General features: G+C 35.2%; 1 protein-coding gene and 1 long non-coding RNA gene across 15 annotated transcripts in view; both read right to left on the reverse strand.

Annotated features, from left to right (window-relative positions):
- LOC118737725 (peripheral plasma membrane protein CASK) overlaps positions 1–11406 on the reverse strand; it is a 143969-nt gene that overhangs the window by 49994 nt on the left and 82569 nt on the right. For 2 of the 13 annotated variants that reach the window (XM_036468440.1, XM_036468445.1), the window contains exon 1: positions 3043–5424. The exons of the other annotated variants lie outside the window; for them this stretch is intronic. In XM_036468440.1, the coding sequence (XP_036324333.1) occupies positions 3043–3513 (471 nt within the window). In that variant the 5' untranslated portion in view covers positions 3514–5424. Of the gene's footprint in view, positions 1–3042; positions 5425–11406 lie in introns of those variants that run through there. 13 annotated transcript variants of the gene reach the window in all.
- The window catches only part of LOC118737730, a 12306-nt gene continuing 6314 nt past the window's right edge, over positions 5415–11406 (reverse strand). For both annotated transcript variants that reach the window (XR_004992836.1, XR_004992835.1), the window contains exon 3: positions 5415–5453. This is a non-coding gene — a long non-coding RNA (uncharacterized LOC118737730). The remainder of the gene's footprint in view (positions 5454–11406) is intronic.

Genomic DNA, 11406 nt, shown 5'->3' on the forward strand with positions numbered 1-11406 from the left:
CCATGCAAAAGTTTGAATTTTTTTGCAATGCAAACTTAAAATGGAAATATCATGAAGAAAATTACCTGGTCTTGAAAAACGGTATACAGATCCGTAATCTATGACACAAATTAATTTTACGCATCTCGGTGTTTGTTTTGTCATTTTATCGTCCCCACAGTGTTATTTTTATACAATAACTGGTATAAAATACCGTGATTTATCAAGATTTTTATTTTTAGATCATTGCAAAGCCGTTACTTTTTATTTTAGTTTGTTCTATCAAAAACAATCAAACTTTTTAAACAATTAAGTTAAATTATATTTTTTCAAAGAAAATTAAAAATTGTTAAATTTGTAAGAAAAATTGTATGATATTTAGCCTTAATTTTACATTTTGCCGAAAAATTAAAAACAATTTTATTTTTTATTTTTTAAATGTTCCACTTTGGCCTTGAATATCTTTTGGAGGAGTGAATTTATGGTAAAATCAGTCTTCAATTTGCTTCTAAATATATATCGCTCATTCCGATAGGTACACTTAAAAACGAGTTATTAAAATTCAGAGTTGGCAAAAAGTGCCCTGTGTTACACTGTGCGACTGTGGTTTTGGCCAGCTCGAACTTTGTTAACATTTTCTGATAGTATGTACCTATATCTAGTAATAAAACACTCAATGGATTTGTAAAAGTTAGCTCGTATTTTTATGTTATGGCCTACTAAAGTTTTCATGTCTCGGCCTAATAGTTCATTTCCACCGAGCCTTAACTGCAGTTTATGCCTATTCGAAAAATTGTGCTAGCATTAAGAATGTACAAGCAAACGATAGTCAAAAGCAAAAAGTAAGTAAGATCACGCTTTATTAAAAATCTTGGAACTTAACTGAGCTCTTAACTGCAGTTAAGCTTTTGGTGGAATTGGGCTATAACTTTCAAAAAGTGGAAAGAATGGTTAAAATAAATGTCTGAGCGAAACTTAAGGTTAAGACGTACAGACAAATTTTATGCAAAAAAATTTCGTAGAACATTTTAACCCATCAACTGCCGCATAAAAGGGGTTAAAATTACCCTACTTCAAGAAAGCTTAAAAAGCAAATTTGGATGTTCGTGGGAGGATGTTTCAGAGAATTAACCTGCCAAAAATATATCAAATCTCTAACGAGTATTTCTCTATTTGCTTTTTGAGGGGTTTCTTGAAGTAAGAGTCAAAACGAACCTTTCAGACGGGAGCTACTGGGTTCTGGGAATGTTCTATGAAAATATTTCCCATCAAATTTTACTACATACGCCCTTAAATTTAATTTCACTCAGACATTCATTTTTACCATTTTTCCACTTTTTTTGGAAACTATGTACTTAGGACGGGACATTAAAACTTTAGTAGACCATTAAATAAAAATACGAGCTAAGTTTTTCTAGGTTTTATTACTGGATAGATGCTGGTTTGAAAGGCCATAAAATTATCGCACAGTTTATATACGGAAAATAGAAATTCGTTATGAGCGACTTTTGAATCTTAGTACTAAGGCGGCGCTTCGCCAGATGCATTTAAGTTAATTTTCGAATTTTTGGTTTCACCAATCAATTTTCATTTGTTTTTAATTTAAATAAAGATTAAATCAGAATAACCACATTAAGAGAAGTTACAAGTTTAATCAGCTCTGATCAATATACACACACCACAATATTGTGTATCAGCTGTTTCCTTGTATACCATCCGTGCTTTTACCACCACGTTTAGCACGGTGCTGCCATATTCTCACTCTGAAGAAAATTTAATTGAGAATTAAATAAAAGATTTAATTAAAATTAATTTCCACTTAAATGAGTTGGGTGAATCGCAGCCTAATGCTGCGCTTTTAGCAGGCGCCTCTTTTCATTAAAATATTTCACAAGGGATTAAAAATTGTAGATTTTTTGAACCAGTCTAATATACATACACTCCGTGTACGCACCGCACATTGACAAAGTATGTACATATGTTCGACGATTCATACTCAAAATCTTTCTCTAAATTAGAACAAAAAGCTTAAAATGTTTACAAAGTATACTTTGACTTTTTTGTAATATTACACACTTTGATTTAAACGGGTTTTGTTAAAGAATCAACAATATTTTATTAAAAAAAAAAAAACAAGTAACGGAACAATCAATTGGTAGAACTTGTCAATATTAGGTGCGCTTATAACTTTGACACGGGGTGTATATGCTGAATCAAGTAGACACAAAAGCATACGTTTTTACTTATATCTACGCAACTCAGCACTGTACCCGCACCCACATGTGCGATATGGGGGCTGTATTAGATTATTTATACTTGGTACGTGGTACGTGGTAGATAGGTATTTGCTATGTGATATATGTATGTATATATGTAAGTATTTACGTATAACACTTAGTTTATATGAAATGGTTAAAGGTGGATGGCAAGAATCTGATTTTCTCTCTTAGAAAATGTCAAAGGAAAAACACAATACAAACAAGCGCATTTATTTGGATACATTTTGGTTTCTTTGTTTCATTGTTTGCTGGCGAATCTCGTATGTTTATTTAACTACTAAACAAACTCAACCGAATGCAACTAAAGTGTTTCAATTTAAAATATTTACACATTTGCGAAATGTTGGAACATTACAAACGTCTGTATGTAACTAGGTGCATGCGTGCACGTGTATAGAATATAACTATTATAAGTACATATGTACATATGTATGTTTGTATGTACATAAGGTAGGTGTACATTCTCACGTGTGTGTAACTGGTTCACACTCGCACTGACACGCTCAATTACACTTTTTATCATCACTCGACAAAAAACTCGCACGTTTCACCCCCATAACCGTTGCTCACTACTCGAATATCAAAAGTAAAAATAAAGTTCACTTGGACAAAAATACGCATAAATTTACTTAGGCATTGTTGGGTATATAAAAGCGTAGTATGTGTATATATGTACATAGATATGTTTTATAAGTGTAGCACGCTCATGAATATACTATATACATATATACTATGTGTATATGAATTTCTTAACAACGACAACAACCATTAAATGTGAAATTACCTGATGTCCAGAGCATATCGAACCGTTGGGCGCCCGCACTCGAAATGGACTGTGAATTGGGCATGATGTACGCGGTCCCCAGCGTGAGGACCCAGGTGGTGCCTGCACCGATTGCATCGAATTAAAACTATTTGAACTACAAGGATTGAAGAGTGGTGGAGGCGGCACTGGTGGTGCTGGCGGTCCGATACTCAAACTACTCAGACCGCTTAGACTGCGACAGTGGCTGGGGCCCGCCATATGTGTATCACAACCTATGCCTATGCCACCGCTTAGGCTCATGCCGCCCAACGATATATGTGAGCCGAGTAAGCTGCTGTTGCTGTGCATTAAGGTGTTGCGACCGTCGCCGATACCGATACCCATACCGATGCCACCGACGCCGCCGCCACCGGACATCATCGATTGTGGCGGTTGTGGTGGTGGTGGCAGGCCCATCGGCATGCCACCGCCGGATCCATGATGACACATCGTGCCGCTGCAATAACCGCCTCCAACTGTGCCTGCGCCACCGATACCAACTCCGCTGCCGCTGCCGCTGCCACCGCCACCGCACGATGTTGTCCCTGCCGCTGCTGCCGCCGACGCTGCTGCTGCTGCAGCTGCAGCCGTCGCCGCTGCCGACGATAATGAGCATTGACTACAACCACCGCCGACTCCACTACTACTACTAACACCACCAATTCCAGCCGCCCCAACTCCAAGTACACTATTCACTGCGTGTGTTGTATCACTGCTGCTGCCGCAATAGTGATCCACGGCAAAACTATCTTGGCTACCAGAGCATTGTAGTCTGTGCGGTGGCGGTGGAGATGATTGCCTCGAGTAAATGTTTATTTAGTTCCTGCTAACGGCAAACTTGTTCGCACTCGTACTCGTATTCGTACCCCTTACGCGGGCAGTATACGGCTTAGCTTGTCACGTCACGTCACGTCGTTGCACACTTTTAGGCGTTGCAGGCAATAAACGTCAAAAACACACACAACGATTGCCTTTGCAACGTTCACTTTTTCTGTCGTAGGTAATCGTCACCGCCTCACGTCTCGTTAAAGTAACGTAACGTCAACGATCTACTCGTATCAGCCGTCAATGCTAAACGATTCTGGCCACCTTGTTGCGGTTGCTCCTCCACTTGAATAATTGATAGCAGCACCGAAAACTCCTGTTGCTATTGCCGCTGTGGCGTGAGTTGATGCTGTTGCTGTTGCTGTTGTTGTTGATGCTGTTTTTCCGCCTGAGAGAATGGCAACTGGTCGAGGGCGGTTACACTGTTGCTCCAGTTAGGCGTTATGTACGTCAACATCATCGCCAACGGATTAGTATAATCTCCTTTGGGCTCAACTTATTTTTATTTTACTTAGCAGCTTTTGTTCCGCCCTTTAGTTTGTTTGTATATGTATATGTAGTAAGGTTACGAATCACAGAAAGACAACGAACGAACGAACGTACGAGACGTGGCTCAACGTTCAACACTCAATTTTCGCACACGTCTTAAGTAAGTATCAGCCCACTTTTTTCCAGTTGATGTTCTGCTTGGTGCCGTGCCGATGTGTTGTTATGTTATGTTAGTACCAAACAGCCTGACTTTTTATGGTCGATGTTGTCGTCAGCCGCCAGCCGATTCAGTGATTTCTTATTATGGGTCGGTAATCTTAACATGTACGAGTGTGTGTGCATGAATGTATATATCTATACATATTTACGATTTTGGTTGCTTATTTTAGCTTTTTAGTTATCTTAGTTTTGTGTGTACTATATGTATATGTATGTATGTAAGTAAGTAAGTATGTATGTATGTATGTAAGTCAATCAATAACAACAATAACTACGCCTAATAATACAACAATTGAAAGGAGCACTATTGGTTCCAAACGTACGAACGAACCAACGAACGAACGGCATTCATGAATACGAATGAATACATATCTCTACACAAACTGAGAAGCGAGTACTGGGTATATCGGCTTTGGCACGCTTTGCTCTGCTGGCGTACTTTACTTTTAGAGAATCGTCCGTTATAGGAATTTAGTTTCTTCTTTATGTTTCATTTTATATCTTTGGAAATGTGTGTTATTTGTTTAATTTTACGAGTATAGATTTTTGTTTTTATCACCGTACAAAGTACATGTTTTCCTACAACTTGTTGTTCTTATCGTATGTGTTTGTTGTTTTTTGCAATTATTTTAGTAATTGATATCGGATTGTGCGCTACATTTTGTCAATACTTTTTTTTTGTTTAAAATATTTTTATTTAGTTGTCTTGTTTAGAGTTTTGCATTAAAGGTTATTAGCATCACATGTTCGCATTAGATATTTTTTTTTTTTTTAGTTTTAAAAGTTTATTAATTAACTTTTTTGTTTTTCTTTTTTTTTATATTTTCATACAAATAAATTTTGTAAGCATGCGTGTTCTGTAAGAAATGCAAAAACGAAAATTAAATTAGTTTTTTTATATAACTTTTTACAGAATTTTTGCGATTTCGAATTTAAAAACAAAGAAATCGAAATTTTTAATTAAAAAAAAAGCAACAAAGACCAACTCAATTACAAAATAAAAAAATTATAATTCCGGCCGATTAAGAAGGCAGCAGTAATTGAAAGCGCAGCGAACTATTATAGCGGAAGATACTCGTAAATAGCAGAACTCAGTTCAAAGCAACTTACTCTAAGCTATTATCTACAAATCCAAAATAAATAAGTAACATAAAATAATAATTACCAACAAATAAACTTGTGCTATACTGAAATTGTGGTCTGTTCGCTTAAAACGTAGAAAATATTTCAATTATAAATAATAAAAGCAAAAATAAAAAACATTTAAATGGAAACCAAAAGTTCACGCACGACACAACGCTAACTAATGCAAGATACATAGCTCAGCCAGTCGAATTTTTCCGAATCTTTTCTCGTCACTCAGCAAAAAATCATTACATGAAAACATTTTATTGACATTGCTAATGGAAATCTGGCAAAAGTAAGAAATCAGTAAACAAGTGAAAGAGTTAATTTTCCCAAACACGTGGTCATATGACACAAAGAGCAGTAAATCCATCTTAAACTTATGCCTAAAATTGGTGCTAAATCACAAAATACCGTTAGCACACATCCCCTTTTCATAGGCCAACTATTTGGTAACGAATCGAATAGTAACTCATTCAAATTAATCGTATTAAATATGAGCTGGAAATTTTGTTACTCATACGCCATGTATCCACGCCTTTGATCAAACATAATCGGCTTTATGGGGAATTCGCAAAAATTACAAAGCAAAACACAAACAAATTTTCCCTTTTTTTTGGTTTTGCCAGTTTAATTATGGGAGCAACTTATTCACATTGAATCGGCGATAACGCTGAATGAGAAAATTGTACTTCTTTTGGAACTAATTTCCGTCATCCCTTGTCACTTTTGTTTGAAGATAAATCAGTTTCGGCGTTGTGCCATATTCGGTGTCATTTTTCGCTTACAAAGAAAACACTAACAATTGATAAGGGCCAGTCAATTGTTACGGCCGCAGAGTTTAATAAATTTTAAACCGCCTCCCCCATTGTCAGCAAAAGTAAGCAAAGTTCTTATCCCCCACCTCCCCCCTACGTAATGATTGGTATTTTCTTATTATGTTTATGTTTCTTTATATTTATTCATAATCAGCAGTTCAACGAGTCTAGAAATGAGGAATTAATAGCCCAAAAAATTTGAGGCCCATTTGATATGTATATGTTCCAATCTACTAAATAGTTCAGAAAAATCAGAAAAGTACATAAGTAAATATTGCTGCCGTAATCAACATCCAGACCCCACTGCATGCCCCTTGTCATCCAAAATATGCAGGGTATTGGCCAGGTATTAGGTACTTAACGACGAAAAACGTCTACATTTTTCCGACTAGCGTTAACTTCAAATTTCCATAAGTCTTTCGTATTTATTCTTTAGGCTTATTCTTAACTAATACTGCTGGTTTTTAAGTACAAATTTAATTTTAAGCTAAAGAATTTTTAGTTTTTGATGAAATTTGTTAAAACTTTTAAAATATGCATGACCGCAATAAAAAATCTCTACCTGCCAGAAACAAAACAAAGCAGTATTTAATTTATTATACCTAGAATTACAAAACAAAAAATAACAAAATTATTGGAAGGAGGAAAAAAGTTCAATTTCGCTGGCTTGTGTCATATAACAAACGAAAAACACGTAGGTTCGTCTAACTCTACTATTTATGTCATAAAAACAACTGGCGCGCAGTAATCATTACCTAATTACCCTTTATTAACATCACTTGCCGAGCACATTAATCAAAATCTGTGATATTCGTAGACATAAAAAACAAAGTAGGTATAGGTAAAACCTTACACAAGTGCTTACATATATTGTTTTACTTATTATTTTTTTTTTTTAGCAATATATCATCTCGTTTTGCTGTGTTGGAAAAAGGAAGAAAAAGTCGTAACACTTCCTTTTTTTATTTGTACGTGCGTAAGACTTCATACATCATTTGCTAAAATATGTACATTTGTTTTATTTGGTCAAAGGCAATAGCGAAAATTTAGCATCTGAAGCACATCCATCATATCAAAGGGCGTCGAGAAAGGTGAAAACAAAAACAACAAAATAAAATACAAACAAATACTAAGAAACAATCTTATTCGAGAGAAATGGAAGTGGCATCAATGACAGAAAGTTGGCAGACAGCCTCCACAATTGCAAACATACAAATGTACATATGTATAAATCAAACTGAATTACACCTTCGTAGCTAAAGTGCAATCAATTATTCATCGTTTTTATATTTATGTATCATATGTATGTATGTATATAGCAGGCGCTACGTCGTCTGCTTGTTTGTATGTATGTATGTGCATTTCATGTGTACCCTGCCAGCAAAATCATCGTAAACGAGCTCGTAACTGGATTTTTTCTCGAAGAAAAACCGGCTAAAAAGTCGTTTATGCCCCCCAGCAAAAAATCGGTAATCGCTTTTAGTGGTAACGTGTTCTAGAAGGCATAGCTTTATAATGCCTTCGAATTTTTTCGCTTCTTTTAGGCATTGCTGGTAATGCAAAGTAGAATGTCCTATAATATACTTTTTTTATAATTCGCTTCTTTGCTTCATTTCGGGGAATGTCCTACAATATTTTATTTGTTTCGGGGAATGCAAAGTAGAATGCTGCTTCGTAGTAAGCTGAAAAATAAAAATATAATGAATATCCAAAAATTCTTTTTCTACCGTTACTTTACTTGCTGTCTCCACAGGCAAAAGTTTTTATCTTGATAATGTTATCAGGCAAAATTTTGCCCATGGAGACCGCATATTGCTCTTGGCAAGCAATAATTATCAGAGCTTTTATCTTGATAAATATTGCCAGCAATTTGGTACTTTGACAGCTACATTTTCATTTGCGCGCTAGCTTCGTGGATACAACATTATCGATATTTCAATATAAAAGCAAAAATTGAACTGTTTTCTATTAAAATATGTGTTATTATTTGCTTGGGTGTGAAATAGCATATTTTTTAAACTTTTTAATTGATGAAATCCGGCAAAAATTGCCATCTTATAAATGCTTTTATCAAGATAAAAAATGCCCACGCACAAATATTGCCGCTGATAAAATTTTTATCAGGCAATAAAAATGGCAGTTGGTAGGCAAAAACTTTTGCCTGTGGAGACGGGCCGTTATGTGGAAATTTGTCTCGCCTAAAAATTATGTTTTTCTTTGTTCAATTTGCAGCGAAGTGGAAGTCAGTCAATGAAGTGAAGTACAAGAGTGAGGAAGTACAATTGGAAGCTTAATTAAATATGCATTTATGTACATATCGATTTTTAAGTAAGATCTAAATACCTAAACGCATACACATATGTCTGTATGTATAAAAACTAGTTTATACAAATTTTAATTAATTTTAATCTTTTAAGACAATCTGTATTTTCTGTATAAATAAGTATGTACTTATCTGGCATTCTACATTAGTTTCTCTGTAAAGCATTCTTTGTTCGCTTCTCTGCATGCTGTTTATCCATGCGTTTTCCCTCCGTTCGAAGGTAATGCTCTGGGTAAGGGCTTACGGCCTACGACATGACATGCCCATGTTAAAATAATGCCTTCTTGAAGCGAAAGGGTAAACGATTCCCATCGCCAAGCTCGTTTCCACTTTCGTTTCTGTGGTTTGCGATTCGTTTTCGATTACTTCTTCACTTGAAATTGTCAGCGCCTACGAACAGTCGTAAACGGATCGAAAAAGCATTCGTATGCGAATATTATATATTTATAATAAAATATTGCGGTTTTAAAAAAAATATTCAACAAAATGAAAATTTTTTCTTGTGCTGACAAATTCCTTTTTTTTTTTGTTTTATCGTTTACGAGCCTCTCTCTAACTTTTCGCCGATCGAGAGTCCCTCGTTAAACATAATGTTCGTAAAATGTACGTTTTCTTGCTGGCTGGGTATGAGTGTCCAATACACGTGGCACCGTTGTTCTCAAATTCCCATTTGCCGTTAGCTTGTCATTTCAATCAGCATTCTATTTTAATTTCCTCCTTATCATCCGTCCCTTTATTTAACTCGCAACAAAAAGTATTTGCAGTTATTTTGCCTTATTTTTCATATATAATATTTTCATATCCTTCGTATTTGCTAACATTTTCTAATTGAAATATCTTGTCTTTGCTATCTGGCACAACTTTTGTTACCGTTAACGAAACTAGTTCTAGTTTCCTGCTTGGATTTTGTACGTTGTTCGTTTTCCATTTCCCCTTATGAAATTTTTGCTGATATTTTTTGTAGAATTTTTTGGTATCTTAAAATTTAAAGCACACGTTTTCGTTCTATGCATACATACATACATATGTATGGCTGTACATTCATACCTACATGTACATAGTATGTATTGAATAGGCATGCTGCTATGCACCTGTTTCATATTTTTTCGTTATTATTGTGTACATATTGTGTAGGCTTAGGCATTCATTATGGATGCAAAAAAAAACGTATCATACCATTACACAATAATAAAACACTACTTATGCTAATGTTGGGGCATCAACACAATCACAAAATTTACATTTTATAATACTATAGAAATTTCTACCATGAGCAACCACCGTCGACTTTCCTTGCGCAGCAGCTATTTTTTTCATCTCACACCCACGAAGCGTATAAATAAATTTTTCGCGGCTGATGGAAATTCTCTACTAGCATATATGTATGGTATGTTCGTGTATGCATAAAATGTATACATACATATATTCGTAATGCGTGTCAGTATTAAGCTTTTAGAACCCTTCGTTAACTCCCATAAATAATAACGCGATGCGTAAACACGACAACAACTTTAAGTTGTCCGCACAATGACAGCTGATTGCTATACTTGTGTAGAACTTTTGACCCTAATCAGATGAATAGTAGTATAAGGCAATATAAAGTCATAAGCAATATCATTTAAATTATTATTCTTCTTCTTATTGATTGGCGCTGTTACCGCCTAACTGTGGTCCCTAAATTGGCGCGTCAAGCGCCAAACAACTGTCAAAAATCCTCATGCCCGTACAATTTGTATGGAGCATCCCACAATAGCGCGGCTCTCATTTTTGAGAGGGCGTTTTTGTTGAAGTTTTGATGCAGAAGACGGAAAGAAAGAGAAAGGACAAAAAAGTGAAAGAGGAAACGAGAATAAAATCGGGAGGAAATGAGAAAACGTTCTGTTGAATCAAAAAAAAAAACACTAATAATATTTTCTGTTCTTTTCTGTTCTGGGTATTGAAAATGCACTTTTAAATAATAATTGTTTTTATATTAAACTAATAAAGTTAAGACCAGATTGTGTAGATATATATTGCTCCTCAACGTATAAGTTTTTAAAGTGAAACTTCTTAGTCGAGTTCGGAGATGGTTGCGTTAACCATTTAACACCAAGTTATAACATCTGTATCGTTCGTTCGATTTTCAAAAATGAGGTGTCACGTGAAAGGCCATGTCCTTCGGGTGTGCAACATAGCTTCAGTTCCCTGAAAGGAGTTGCCACATGTTGGAAAATCTAATTCAAAATTTCTCTGCCGCAGAGGGTTGCGTTAAATATTTAACACCAAGTCATAAAATCTGTATCGTTCGTTCGATTTTGAAAAATGAGGTCTCAAATGAAAGGGCTTGATCCGTATATGGGTAATTTAAATTATTTATTAAAATAAATAAAATATCCCAATATGGGTATCAAATGAAACGGTTTTGAATAAAATGAAGATGAAGATGAAGATGAAGACGGAGATGAAGATGAAAATGAAGATGAAGATGAAGATGAAAATGAAAATGGAGATAAAGATAAAGATGAAGATGAAGATGAAGATGAAGATGAAGATGAAGATGAAGAT

This window comes from Rhagoletis pomonella, unplaced genomic scaffold (assembly GCF_013731165.1).
Source record: "Rhagoletis pomonella isolate Grant_MI unplaced genomic scaffold, Rhpom_1.0 Rhpom_scaffold_00004, whole genome shotgun sequence".
Lineage (NCBI taxonomy): Eukaryota > Metazoa > Arthropoda > Insecta > Diptera > Tephritidae > Rhagoletis > Rhagoletis pomonella.